At 41.4% G+C, this 15045-nt stretch overlaps 1 protein-coding gene across 1 annotated transcript; it reads right to left on the bottom strand.

Moving 5' to 3' along the window:
• Positions 1-10911: 10911 nt before the first annotated feature.
• Positions 10912-14782, bottom strand: LOC118207528 (transcription factor Sp5-like). The gene is made up of 2 exons (XM_035381197.1): positions 14083-14782; positions 10912-13363 (listed from the first exon to the last, which is right to left on the bottom strand). Exons 1-2 carry the CDS (start codon positions 14134-14136, stop codon positions 12332-12334), a joined length of 1086 nt encoding a protein of 361 aa, XP_035237088.1. The 5' UTR covers positions 14137-14782; the 3' UTR covers positions 10912-12331.
• Positions 14783-15045: the final 263 nt, after the last annotated feature.

The following is a 15045-nucleotide window of genomic DNA, read 5'->3' as shown; positions in this document are numbered from 1 at the left end:
CATTCGAGTGGACATTTGTGCTAAGGACTGTTGCTGGCTCAAGGTTCCTTGCCTTTTCTGCTGTGGAGAGCAGCGCTTTCTCCAGCTCTGTATAATATGATTACATATGATTACAATTTCCTGAAATTAAAGCTTTTGTTTTGAACAAATCATGTTGGGTCATAAACAAAAATAGTGGTAGTATAGTAGTATTACAGCGATATTACTGTTTCAATAATATAACTTATATTGGACAATTAAGCTGTATATGTTCAATTAATATTATAATAAAACAATTAATTGTTTATAACGTTACATCATTAATATCAGGGGATGTAAGTTATGACAAGAAGTATGGGAGATGTCAAGATATGAAGTTTTTTTTAAAATTATGGTTGACTAATGAAGTTTTGGTATCTAGAGTGTTTATGCTAATAGAAAGTGCAATGACATCACAATGATCTAAGAACAGTCTGTGTACCGTAATGCATCATGAACATCAGCAGTGCTAGGAAGGTTTGTTGACCAATCAGCATCCAGGATCAGATCTTACCATTTAATAATAACATCACAGATATTACTGTCGTCCATAAATATCTTTGGATTATTCATTATAATCGTCTGCCACATCCTCAGTCACATAAATCAAAACTACATTTCGTTGAATTAAAGTACTAATTACTTAAGGAACGATATCCAAATGGTTTAGCGGTGGCTTGAGTTAACCCCCCCCTGGGTAAACTACAGTGGTGATGACTTCATGTTACTGCTGCGAATTTACACGGCTGGGCCTCTGTGCTAATGGGATTCCACCCATCAACACAACACTCTACACCGCGGGCCACATGACCCACACAGCCAAATGGATCCACTCAGTCCATTTGCCTACTTTACACTTCATCCTAAAATATAAAAGTATGTTTATTTTTAGTATTGTGTAAAATGCTCTAAAGCAGCAGTCTGTGTCCAGGATGGAGGCTCAGTAAGTTCATTTATCTAGTATGTGCAGCACAGGTCTATTTTCGCAAATGTATATGGTTACATGTTAGCTTGGTAGGGCAGCACAGTGGTGCAGTGGGTAACACTGTCACCTCACAGCAAGAAGGTCCTGCGTTCGAAACCTTTCTGTGTGGAGTTAGCATGTTCTCCCTGTGTCTGTGTGGGTTTCTGGTTTCCTCCCACAATCAAAAGACATGCAAGTAGGCTAACTGAAGTCTCTAAATTGCCCATAGGTATGAGTGTGTGAGTGAATGGTGAGCCCTGCAATTGATTAGCGGCCTGTCCGGGATGTATTCCTGCCTCTTGCCCAATGCACGCTGGGATAGGCTCCAGCACCCCTCATGACCCTGCCCAGGATAAGCGGGTATAGATAATGATTGGATGAATGTTAGCTTTGTAAACCTAGCAGCAGTTCCAAACCCATTTAAGGCCATTGATTCTATTTCCTATAGAAACAATGTTTACACAGCTACTTGTGTGGCACATACATCTAGTACTTTGGTAGTATGGTCTGCATAGATATTCACATAATATTAACTTTAAAAATAACTTTATTTACAAGACACCATTGATGCAGTTTGCTCTAAGTGCTTTTCCAAAAAAAGAAAAAAGAGAGCAGCAGAAAAGGCATTGTAACATACAAATAAAGATGGCATAAAGTATGATAAACTTATACTATATTTGGTCGAATATTACAGTACGAAATATTGATAGAGCTACGTGTGCAAACTGATATAATTGATCCAATATGGCACCTCCTCCCCCCATACTGTAGCCTATTAGACAGAGGTCACTCTCTAATGAGGCTCTTGCACTTTTACAACAAGGCTCTTATAACAACATGGGAGTGGGTAGTTTCCTAGAAATGACCGCTGGCGCTGGATTTCCTTTCACCCATGTTGCATATTAACCTTTCTTCTCTGTAACAGTTAGGGCACAGCGGTCAGATGCACGCGGCTCTCGTTATTCCCTCGCCGCGCGCATGCCGTTCGGAAGAGATGCAATAAGAGGGGTGATGAAAGCGAGACTGCTAAAAACGGAGTGTTGGCGGGGGGACGGGCGGATCGCCACTTCCCCCCCGCACCGTGTGTTCACAGCGGCTATCCGCGAGTGCGCGAACTACCGAGTGAAAGATACCGTAGCAGAGTTGCATTCTCCGGAGTGTTCCGGACTCCATTTTCTCCTCACCGGTTTATCATCGCTCTCGGTAACCCACTGACCTTCTTACCTAGTGCAGGCCTACTGTACGTTCATCGCATGCGCTGTAACTGTCCAGGTTTTCAGCTCCATAATGACAGTCATGTGTCTGCCTCTTTGAAACGCAAAGCTTTCTGATTTGATGGACCGTTGTGAATATTCATAAGAGATATAGTTCAAGACAGAAAACCCATATTTATGGTAGGAATACAGATCACACCCGAATTTTCTGTTCCCAAGAGGAATCTCTTACTTAAAAGTGTACAGAATGAAACAGTTGGATACTGTAACAGTTGGATATCTTGTTACTATATTGAATCTTGTGTATTTTTAATCATTCTGCTTGGTGAAGGTCGAGGTGATGACATGCATGGGAACTCTAAAGCTCTTGTGCATTAGAGCTGCACCCACTCTGTTCACACACACCTGACAGTGAGCAATTCCAACACCATGAATGGAATCTAAACCTTAAAAATATATAATTTTAAATATTTTAAAACCCAAAAAGTTAACGTCACTAAGGAAGAAGTGAAGGTAATTCAAGGTCTACAAGAACATCCCTAATAAACCGGTCTAGGAAAACAAAACTAAAAAAACAAAACAAAGAGCATCACCTTGAAATCTGAGTAAGGGACAGAACCTGTCCTGGGCTGCCATGACATTTTACAGACAGACATCCCAGGGTTGTAGGTGCCTGTAAGTAACGCCAAGCTGTCACTCTTAATTGTGAATGGGTAAAACTGCCAGTACCACACACAGGGTCATTCACCACCCAGGGGTGAAGCACAGGTTGTTCTGTGTGTGAAAATACAGACTGTATGCTGCCGTGCTGGACGAGGATATTGGATTTCTGTGTCTGCACCTCTAGGTCACGAGACTGCAATGCTGCTCATGTTACTTCCTACGTTTGTGCGGCCCTGCCGACCAGGACAAACGCCTCTGCTGTGTATTGTGTCTAAGAGTAGCCCTTTGTTTAGCGTGCAGTACACTGGTGCATCACTAAGCTTAAACATCCCACCCACTCCGTCAGCAATATCCACGTAAGACCTGGCAGCTCATTCTTCTGCCCCAATAGGGCACATGAGTCTCTGGTCTTAATCTCAAGAACCATATATTCTACCATGCTGGAACCTACACTATAAAAAGATATTCAACAAAAAAAATTAATAAAAATGAAAAAGTTTATGAACTTATTTTCACTGCGAAATGTTTTTGACATTGAAAACACTTATTTTGATGAAGAGCATACATGTAAATATCAATTGGTGCTTTTTAAAAATCAATGGAGCTTGATATTGTGAGAAGAACTTGTGAGAAGCTAAAACACAACCAAAACAGCGTTTTCTGTGATAAATATAACTAATTCTAAAGAATTATGCACAATAAACAAAAGACAGGTATGCAGCTAAACTTGCCTGTACAGCAGCATGCGTATTTAGAAGGTTTACAGTTCAGCGAGCCACGTTGCTGCTGCCGTCATTACGCCCATCGCCTTGGGTAGCCTTCTTCCGCTTTTTCCTTTGAGGGCTCATATTACACACGTTTTCAGTCGGTCTTTTAACTGTTTTGTTCAAATTCCAGGTCATTGCGATTCGAATGAATGGGATCTCTGAGGGCCAGTCGAGGCACAATACTTCACTTCTCACGTACATTGGTGCCAGCACCCGGGCGTTTTTCCAGTAGCAATGTGTTGCTTTTTTCTCGCGCGCGCTTAGGCAGCCTTCCTCATTTGCTAGCTAGAAAATGATCAGATGCTTGTCTCGCGCAGAACAACGGGGGAAGTCTCTCCGATGACGTAAATCTGGGACCTCGCTGACGTTGTTGGAATCCCAGTCAGTGATACATTCCTTGGCTGCGGGGAAGCCTGTTGAACAAAGAGAAAGTTCTCTTTAAATAGCTACCACAAGAGCACACACGCTTTATTTAATTTTATTTTTAATTTTAATTTTTTTACATAACGTCAATATTCATTCATTAATTCATTCACTCACGTGTTTATGTATTCATTTGACTGTTTCCCCCACTGCATTTAGTTTGTGAACGGAAACTATTCTATATTTAGAGGCAGGTTTTCATTCGTACTCTCGATCTGCCCACAACAATAGATTTGGTGTTTAAAAAGTGAAGCAGGTCTAGGGTTTCCTCAATTATACTTCCTGCTGGAGCACACAGTTTTAGTGTTTTATTTCTCACAGAACAAAGGGATGTGAAACAATTATATATTGCAAGGTGCATTGTTAACCTCTTTTGGAAAAAAAAACGTTAAAACGGTTCTTTCAGAGTGAAGTATTTTGTGTACTGATCTCTCCACATTTCTGTTTGCTCTTGTTGCAGTGGCAGTCAACTACTGTACCGGGGTTGTTTGATAATGTAATCAGCTTTGAGAGAACTTGATAATTAGGTGGTTTCTTTTGAATACCTATATCTTAACAAGCGAAATACAACTTTCAAAAAAATAAACTGAAACTATGCAGTGTGTGTAATATGTTCCCTGAGGTAATATTATATAATATTAAAGTTAAATATTTTCTCTTTCTACCTCAAATCACATGACGGAAAACAAATCATAGTTGAAAATAGTTAACAAGACCCTGAATTAATCAGATGCAAATTTATTAATTGCATGCATATTTATGTTTGACATAATATGGCCTTGGAGGGCTAATCGTGAGTGTCTAATTCAGATAAGTTAGCAGCTTGGTATTCTTGGGGCATGACAGTGGTGGTGGTAGGTTTGCAGGGGATGGATAGCTTCTTGGCCATAAATCAGTTAAATTAAGTCATAACATTATGTTCAGTTGTTGAGTTTGGCAGGATACAGCTTCTACTTTTGGATTATTGAGGCAACAGTGCTCATTGAGTTAGCCAAACAATTTGTTGTTCATTTCTACCTTTCTTTTAATCTGTGCATTTTAATATATTTGAGTGTCTGCATATATTTTTTCAGTTCTTATTGTTTGTAAATGCATGGTGTAGGTTGTATTTATAAGTAAATTGCATATAATAATTTCTAAATGAAAGTGAAATATGAAAGCTTGAAAGAACCAAAATCTGAAATGTCTGCATACTTTTTCAAAGCACTATGCAAACAATGAGCTCCATAATGTTTGGGACAAGGACATTTTTTTCCCTTAATTTGGCTCCGTAGTCCCAAATTTTAGATTTGTATCAAACAATTCACACATGGTTAAACTGCAGATTCTTGACTTTTATCAAACATTATTTTTATACATTTTGGTTTCACCTTGTAGAAATTACTGCAGTTTTTATAAATAGTTTGGAGTCTGTTAGACTACACTGCAAGGTGAAAATCACTAGTTAGTGGCAAAAACAGGGTAGCCAGGTTACAGTTTGCTAAGAAGTACCTAGAAGAGCCTGCAGAGTTCTGGATAAAGGACCTGTGGACAGACAAGACCAAGATTCACTTGTATCAGAGTGATGGTGAGAGCAAAGTGTGGAGGCCAAAAGGAACTGCCCAAGATCCAAAGAACCAATTTTTACAGGTGTGACACCAAAGTGCATAAAAATACCCTTAAATAATAGCTGAAAATGTGCACTTTAACCTTCAGGTTTTGCATGTTTGTTTTGCAGCATGTAATGCTCATGCATGGGCAGTTCTGTTAATCTTGTGCTGGTTCCAAAGCACAGGAAATCGCTACCACATATACAGTGTATATATATATATATATATATATATATATATACTGTATATATATATATACACACACACACACTTCAAGCACGTACTGTACACTTACAAGTACATATGTTTCCAGCACATAGACACTGTGACGCAAGTACATGCGCTTTCAGATTACACATGTCACATGCACGGGACCCAGCCTCCGCCACCTGTTGGTTCATCACAGTTATTTACTGGACTGGAACAGCTGTGGGTCTCTGCTCCCTGGCGGCTGGTTAAAAGGCCCCCTGCGAGGGCCCGTCTTTATAGAGCCTCACTTTGGTCCTCTGCGTCCGGAGACTTCCGATAATGAGCGCGTAAAGCTGAAATGCCTGCAATCTGTGTGGCACTCCAGTAACATTCTACAGCAGGTGAACGGGTCACATGAGGGGTGGGCGAGTGAGTGTGTATCTGGAATGACAGTAAACCGTGGTTCAGCTATCTACGTTTCCAATGACGGGAAGTTTAGCGAAGAAAGAGACGTAGGCGGTTTTCAGATTAGCTCGTGCCAATGCCAAAATCATGAAAATCTTGGCCTACGGACCAACTAATGCCACTAGAGAGATGAGCTAAGACTCCTTCCTACTCAACAGAAATAAAAAAGAATCACACATTAAAGCAAGAAAGATTGAGCCGGGAACCTCAGTATGATGCTCTGTTATATGATTTATTATAGAAAAAAAAGAGAAAAAACCATGAAAATTACAAATAAACACAATAAAATTACAAATAAACACAAATGAGCCCCTATGGATTAAACCTGATATACTAACTCCTTTAATCCTTGTGTTTGGTTTGGATCAAACTGACTCATTTTGAACCTTTATAAGAAGAGGAATGCTACTTTTAAGAGTTGTACACTATTTCATAACCATTTTATTATTATTTAATAATGGTAGATTTATGTAAATTACGTATTTATAACAAAAACAAAAGACATTTTCATTGTCAAATGTGACCTAGTTGGAGTGAATGGAAACCATTAACTGCATATATATATTGCATTAATTTTATATCTGTATAGCTTGAAAATCTGAACAATGTCCTGGGTGTATTCAACCCAGGCTAACAGTTTGAGGGGTGCTAATAAGTAAACAGAACTCAAAAGTTAAATTCTAATTTAACGGATAGGAGAAAGGTTAGGAAGTATCAGTCATATATTTTATTTACATATTTAAAAAATTCCAGGCCAGAGTTGGAGGGGAACACGAGAACACAAACCTAAATCCTCCATAAGGCTTGAGTTGTACCTCCTTAACAGGACATACAGTCCTAGCGTGCATAACTATGGATGGCAGAAAACAAGCTGAATAAAATATAGCGAGTTAGATGCTGCCCTCAGATGTGACAAGACATGAAGCCATTTATTTTTCATAAAGAAACACCACATAGAGGAGCATAGCTGGAAGTTTCTACACTACATCTTAGTGAACCATCTCCAGCCAGGCCCACAAACTGAAACATACTCCTAGTCCTAGTCCGAGTTGAAGCCTTGCACGGACACTCAGATTACTGAACAGCTGTGGCCAGCTGTGGCTTTCTGTAGTGTAAGTGCGTGAGACTGAGACTCAGCAGAAAGGCCTCTCTCGCATGTCGGAGCGCTCGTGTGGTCTCCCAGACATCCTGGCAAACGTGAGCGCTGGTCAGCTGGTGGGCTCGGCCCGACACACGAGCTGTTGTTGAAATGCTTCCCGGAGCGCTGGCGTGCCTCCGGGGCTTCAGACACCGCTGTCCTTATCACGTTTCACTTTCGGTGCTCAAATTAAAAAACACACACGAGGTGCACAGAGAGGTGCCGCTCTCAAGTTTAAAGGCGTAAATTATCGGGACTTTATTACAGCCAGGACGGGCTTCTCTGCCGGCCTCAATCTCGCTGGCCACCCGGGCTGATCCACGTCTCCCGAGCTTTCAGCTGAGCTTCATGCTCTTATTCTCGGCACTTTTTCCCATTCCTATACTTCTCAATCCAGAGCTCCTGATTTTGGTACAAATACAAATCTAGTAGCATGTCTGTGGCCTCATATAATCTGTTTTCTCCTCATATAATTTCTGACAGCTAATAATTGCGTTGTACAAGGAACACAAAAAAGAAGGGTGACCGTGTAGCATGTGCAGTTGCATTCCCTTCAGGGTAACTTTAGACAATCTACATCTAAATAGATGTTAAAAGGGATAGTTCCATCTTTAAGTGGCCCAGGCAGTTTTGGTGCCTTGAAGAAGGATATTTTATTGTAGGTATTTACAGAAATTTCTGAAGACCAATGAAAATGGTGGGTATCAGGGTATTCCAAGGTTTGTGGTCTAAAGCAAGAATATACAGTTCAAGCACCTCCAAAGCAGCTCGTGCAGTGTCGTTATGTCAGGACGGGTTGTTACGTATACTGTATTATTATTTATTTTTTAAATTATATCTTATTTTTATAGGCCTTATTTCATCTTGCTAATTGACATTTATAACATGGTAAAATGTCATCCCTTATGCATTTATGTAGCCTACTGAAGGCCGATTGCATGTCCAAGGTGAAATGACTTAGTTGAACTCAGCCATGTACGTATATGCTTGAACTCCTTTGCAACTTTTTTCACGCACTGTGCTTATGCGCCCTCTAGTGGAAGAACAGAGAATTGTAGTTAAATGAAGCCTATACAACTGGAGCGTCCAATCTTATCCAAAAAGGCCCGATGTGGTTGCAGGTTTTTGATTTAGCCCCGTGCTACACCCCTTCTATAAAACATGCTGTATAAAAAGTACATAACGGAAGTTTTGTTGTATTTTAGCTTTGGTACTTACCTTACAGACATTTTTTTTTTAGATTACAAAATATGAAAGACACAATATGTTCAAATGACACATTCAGTTATGTATAAGATTTTCATATCAGGGACCAACAACTGATTTTGAAGTTATTCCATGCATTCTTTAGAACTAATAGTCAATAACATTAATTGTGTAAGTAATGATCATATTGACCAGTTCACTAAATTACTAAATTTACTAAACTGAAATACACAGACATAGCCACTAATTTCTTGAAAATGAATCGTTCACTGAGTGATCGATGAGAATAATAATTAGAATTTTTTTTTTTTTTTAAAGCTGATATTATTAATATAACACTACAATACACCCAGGGGTGTAGTAAGAAATTCTGGGCCCTGTGCATATGCACTCTCAGTGGGACCCTTCAAACTATAAACCAAAGCAAACTTTTTAATCCAGGCCATTTTATACTTAACAGGAACAACGCCATGAAGTTTCAATATGTGTGCATGCCAGGAGTACAAATTTTTAAAATAAGATCATCATCACTTGCATCATTAACCTCATATGTATTGACCGGAAGGAGCAATATGCACATGCAATATGAAAAAATGATTTTACTTCGATAGAATATCTACCTGTGTAGCCTACGTATCAATACATATATGCATTGAATAAATACACAAGGAAATAATGACATTTTATCTTAATTTTCTTCCAAAACAACTTGAAATGAATTGTTGAGCAGAATGAGATTCGATTTCGAGAAAAAAGTTTAGAATTATGATGTATGATGTATGAATTATATGTAGCCCTGGGAACCTGAAGCAACGTACCATTTTGGAAAGCATCAGAAAACATATATTTTGTGTAATTTAATCATTTTTGTAAGGGTTTCCCAATCAGAAATCCCTTATTTATCTTGTCTAAAATCGTGTTTAACCTTGAAATACCCAAGACGGAAAAAATGACTCATCCAATTTGGTTACCTAATCCTACCCTTGAATGTTCTGGAATTACTCCGAGCAGCTGTTATTCAGGCAAGCCAACGGCAGCCCCTTAGCGGTATCGGGCTGGGCTAATAGCTACAAATAAGTTCACAGTATCTTTTGCGATTTGGTGTTGCCCATTTGAGATGGCTGGGCTTAGGCACCACAACATGTGAACATAACCCTCTCACAGTGAATTTGTACCTACATGACTCTGATTTACCTGATGTGAACTGGGACTACCTGGAGACCCTTAAAGTATTACTCTGTAGCCATTTAATGTAGCCTGCAGATTCACATATCTCTTAGGTCATACCAAGGGCGTAGGTGTGATTTTGAACCGGTGGGGACACCTAAATAATCAAGTGTTAATTATTTGATATCTAAAATCATTCTTTTATATGTTGTTAGAAACATTTCTTAAATTATGCCAGGAGTTTTCATTTCTTTTTAAAAATGATTTTGTACATTTTACAATGGTTTTTTTTTGTTGAATTTTTAGTTTGGACATTCAGTTACTGAATGACATTTTAACACTTCAAGACTGTAAAATTAACCAAAAAGTTACCAAATGTAATTGTTTAACATAGCAATTACATTGTTTAATAAAGAAATTGGGCTTAATCAAATTAATGTCACATTTCCATAACATTAATTATATTGGTTAAAATTTATTGCTCAAATTCACATGGCAAGTCATTGACCCGATTACATATGACTCGACTAAGAATTGACTTCGTAACCCACAATACTCAGTGCTTTAACGACTGCTACAGCAACTCAGTGATCACCTTTATCCTATGATGTAACATTTCTATCCTGATGGGAGTGGTCTGGCAGTTGGAATAAAAATACTATGTATTTTTACTAAACAAGCTCAAATTTAAAGAGTAATTGCATTCACTATTTCAGCCTGGCACTGCCAACTTCACAATTCCTAGGGTGGGTGGAGTTGGTGTGTCCATTTCATTTGCATGATTGGGGTGGGGCTAGAGTGGAATGCAGAAAGAAAATTTCAAATAATAGAGGTCAGTAAAAAGACGCTTTTCTCCTGGTTTTAAATGATATGCCAAACAATATTGCTTCAGAAATGTTTAACTAACAAAATAATGGCATGGAGTAAAATGTTTCATTATTAATTAGACATGCAAACACATTTACAGCAACAACAACAACAAAAAAGAAGATCTTTAGTGCAATGACTTTTTAAGGAGTTGTAGAGAGTAGTGGGTGTAGAGAGTCAGGTGTAGTGCACACAGGATGGCTGATTCACACAATGAGGTCAAAAAGCCATGGACATTAGATGGCAGTGTTTCTTTTTGTGTTTATTTCATGCTGTCCTGGGTCCCTCGGGTCATGCACATACAGTATGTACATTATTTACAGTTCAAATGGATCTTTTGGTTTTATTTTCAGTATTTGCAGTATCATGTGCAGAGGACATTCACACAGCTTGTACAAAAAATACATATTGCGTCAGTTAACAGTTTTATAGACAAGTTATAGGCCGCTGTTTTGACTTGGCGTGGAAACTAGCCTAACTGCCGTGTTAAGCATTTGAATTGAGGTTAGGTTTTATGAAATACTTCAAAACTCCCTTTAAAAATTTTCTATAATAATCGTGTTCACCTCACATTAAAAATGTGCTTATATCCACAGTCATGTTTGTGCAAAAATATTAACCACTTGAAGAGTAAATAAAAAAATTTTTTTTTCAGAAGTCTAAGTCAGCGTTCTAAAACTCCTTGTTTCTATGACCAGTAGTGATTGTTACATCAGCATTACAAGGTTCAGGTAATAGATTTTTTTATCACATATTTGAGAGCTTACACCTTAAAGGGTTAAGGAGAGCCTTTAAATGTGGTTTTAATTTAAACTGCAAGTTATTATTCGTCAAGACGGTTCAGAGTGGTTTTGCTGACAATCTATCAAAGAAATAACAAAAGATTGTACAACCACAGGAAGGCTAATTTTGTGCCTGAAAAATGTGAAAATGTAAATATCTGTGACCAGGGGCAACTGTAGGTTATCTTACCAAGGTAGACAGAAAGAAATCAAGTAACCATAACTGTAGCATAGACACTGCCTCACCCATTAAACAGATTTCAATTCTTAGACGTTGATACGCAGCCTTTTTATGTAGACAGCTGGATTAAACTTTTTGTACTATAGCTGAAGTATGCAATGTGTGTATTCTATGCTGTTTGTGACTGGTCTCACAGCAGTGGAAACCCCTGACCCACACTTGACACAATACACATAGCAGGTTTGCCTAAACCACAAGTCAGTCACAAGGAATTTGACCTGGTTATCCTGCAAAGCTCCACAGCCCAGCTGGGGAGCACTGCCAGTGTCCCTGACAGACAAGACTACTTCAGTGGAAAATGAGGACACCTTTCCCTCCAGAGAATTCCCAGCATCACCCTCACATGCTTTGATATTTTCCTGTTGCCATCTCTCCAAAATTGGAAGCCAAAAAGCAGGCGAATCTGTTTGGGTTCCTCAGTCCCAGAGAGGAAACAAAAAGCATTTCAGAGGCCTCAGCCTGTTCCTTCACAAGACACCATGAGCAGCGTCCAAGCAGCAGGTGCAACTCCACCGGGTGAAACCCCAACCGCCGCGTCACAACATGTCTGGAACGTGCCCAGCAACATGGGGTCTGTGGTTATGCAGCTTGCGGGTGAATGGTACGAGCCCCCCTCCCGATGTTCCTCCCCCACGCCGTCACTCCTTCACGTCCCTGGGGAGGGCGTCGGCGCCCCCGCCCCGCTGGCTGGCCGGCCTCTGCCTGTCCCGGTGCGTTTTGGCGTGCTTGGCCAGGTGGTCGCTCCTCATGAACCTCTTGCCGCACTGCTGGCAGCCGAAGCGCTTCTCGCCCGTGTGCGTGCGCAGGTGGCGCTGCAGCTCGTCGGACCGCGTGAAGCTCTTCCCGCAGAAGGGCCAGCCGCAGACGAAGGGCCGCTCGCCCGCGTGCCAGCGCAGGTGCGCCTTCAGGTGTGACGTCTTCTTATACACCTTGGCGCACTCGGGCAAGTGGCAGACGTGGAGCCTCCTCTTGCCCGGCTCGCCGCTGCCCCCGGTGGCCTGGCAGTTCGGGCATTTGCACCTTCGGCAGCGCCTCGCGGCGCTCAGGAGGCCCTTGTGGGGACCCTGGAGGAGGGCAGCGATCGGGGGCTTGCGGCCCAGGACCATTTGCCTCCCCAGATGGAAGGGGTGGTTAGCGGGAGGTGTGGCCGTCTGGGGAAGGCCCCACCACTCCTCCGCGCGGTGGTGCAGTTGGGCGGAGGAGCTCTGGAGGAAGCCGCTGAGGTTCTGGCTGATGCCCACGCCCTGGTGGGGGTAGTAGGGGCTGTGTCCCTGCCCCTGGGTGTGCAGAGCCTTAGCCGGGGAGAGCTCAAGGGCATAAGTAGAGGGGGGGTCGGCAGGTGGCGTGAGGGGGACCTCGTGGTGTCGTCGGTGGTGGTGATGGGGGTGAGCATCCACTCCAGTCTGGATGGGTCCTGGGGGGAACTGGATCTTGGGAAGGGTGAACGCCCCCTGGTGGCCTGCTATGGTAGCGCCAGCAGCAGTTGCCACCTCCCTGCTCCACAGGAACATTCTGGGGGCAGGGCCAACCGGCCCGTCGTATTGAAACTGCAGGGCCTCTGATGAGGTGCTGCCGCTCATCTGCTGAACCTGGCCACAGGTGGGGGCCAAGAGACCAAATGGGATTGGGCCCCCAGGGCCACCATCAGGGGAAGCGCTGGGAGTTCGGTCCTGCAGGGGTGCAAGGAGGCATTATTTATTTGTATTTATTTAGCTACAGGATATCCAGGGAGACAAACGTTGATGTATTATACCCATTTTATTTAATATGTGTGCCCATTTTTACAAATTCATACAAATTTTTGTCTGCATCCCCACATTTAGTTTTCTTTATTTCCAAATGTATTATTCTCTGTGCTATGTGTTGGCCCGTCTCACAACGGCGATTAGAAAGTCGACTGACTCAGTCTACCACTCGCTCTCTTCCGGGAGCAGCGCATGCTGTCAGTCCACTTCTGTTCATTCGTGTATTTAAATGACACCGGTGTAGCAGTTCTCACTGCACACCGAACGCCAATTATGACGCCCTGGACAAGAGCGCCTGCTAAGTGACTGTAATATAGTTATAGTTAAGTAAAGGCTGAAGGGAAATTAAGTTTTAAATGGTACGTTATTTTGTGCTGGACTGATGGATGCATCCATAGCTGGTTCTATTCCTCGGAAATTTTCCAAAAAAGCAATTCCATATAACCATATCAGACCACTTCTGCGTTTCACTTTTTATCACTTTCATCAAACGCTTTTAACTTATTAGTGAACTTTAAAATGTAGTTCTGAACGAGGCAAGCCGCGTATTAATGTAGCTGCACGAGATTGCAGATATAACAAACAATACAAAAAAAAAAAAAAAAAAACTCAAAACAGACTTAAAGAAAATAAGAATTACAAACCTGTAGGAAGGCTTGTAGAAAATGTTCATTCGTGGTTAAGGTTAATGCAGCCATCTTTCTATTTGATTACTCTTCATGCATCAAAATAGCGGTGGAGGACAGCTTGGGCAGGGAACAGCGAGTAACAGTGTGGTCATCACTCAGACGAATCTCACTTCTGAAACGTACAACCCTCCCAGGTCCAAACGCACTTATTATAAGCGAAGAACGCAAAGTAATCTTGATTCATTTTGTACTTCGTACATCCAAGTTGCTTCAGGGTGCGTATTTTAAAAAGAAGACACGAATAAACAAAATGACTATTTCACATTCCTTTTGTGAGCAAACTTGTCCGTGGCTTCTGTCGGATTATCAGTGCCAGTTGCGGCGGAGACCGAAGTCTCTGTTCTGAAGTACATGGACAACCAGTCGCTGCAAATCCGCGGTTTCATTTCAAAGGCAGACGGATTGCATCCTCCCTTTATGCAGTAAAGCGCCGGCTCTCGGCGGGGTTCTTTCAGAATCAGTAGCCTATGTACTTTTGAGAGACCGGTGGCCGGAGAGGCGTGGGTGTGGGCGGGGAGCGGGGCGGGGTGGGGTGTCAGAGGTCCAACTGTTGGGGCTATTATGAATAAACAGCAGCAATAATAATAATACACATAAGTTAGTCAACCCTTACCTGATTGTTTAATTTGCATAGATTTTGAATAATTCAGCAAAACAAACAAAAAAATAGTTTTTTTCTACCTCTTAAAGAGGAGGGGTCTCTGTTCGTTGTAGGGTACTCTGGGCTAATTATCTTATGTCTTAGCCTACATATTAAACGACCAGACTAGCTGAAAACGTGCCTTTACAGAGACTGCAACCAACGTGAAAACATTTTTTGAGATGGGGGGAGACGCCCCAGAAGGATATGCTCCCCCCCTCAGTTTTCTTCATGACCAACAGATTGCTTCTCAACACGTTTTTTGAATGTCTGCTATT

The sequence above is a fragment of the Anguilla anguilla genome, chromosome 11, assembly GCF_013347855.1.
Source record: "Anguilla anguilla isolate fAngAng1 chromosome 11, fAngAng1.pri, whole genome shotgun sequence".
Classification (NCBI taxonomy): Eukaryota; Metazoa; Chordata; class Actinopteri; order Anguilliformes; family Anguillidae; genus Anguilla; species Anguilla anguilla.
The sequence above is the reverse complement of the archived record's forward strand: the minus strand, read 5'-3'. Positions and strand labels throughout refer to the sequence as shown.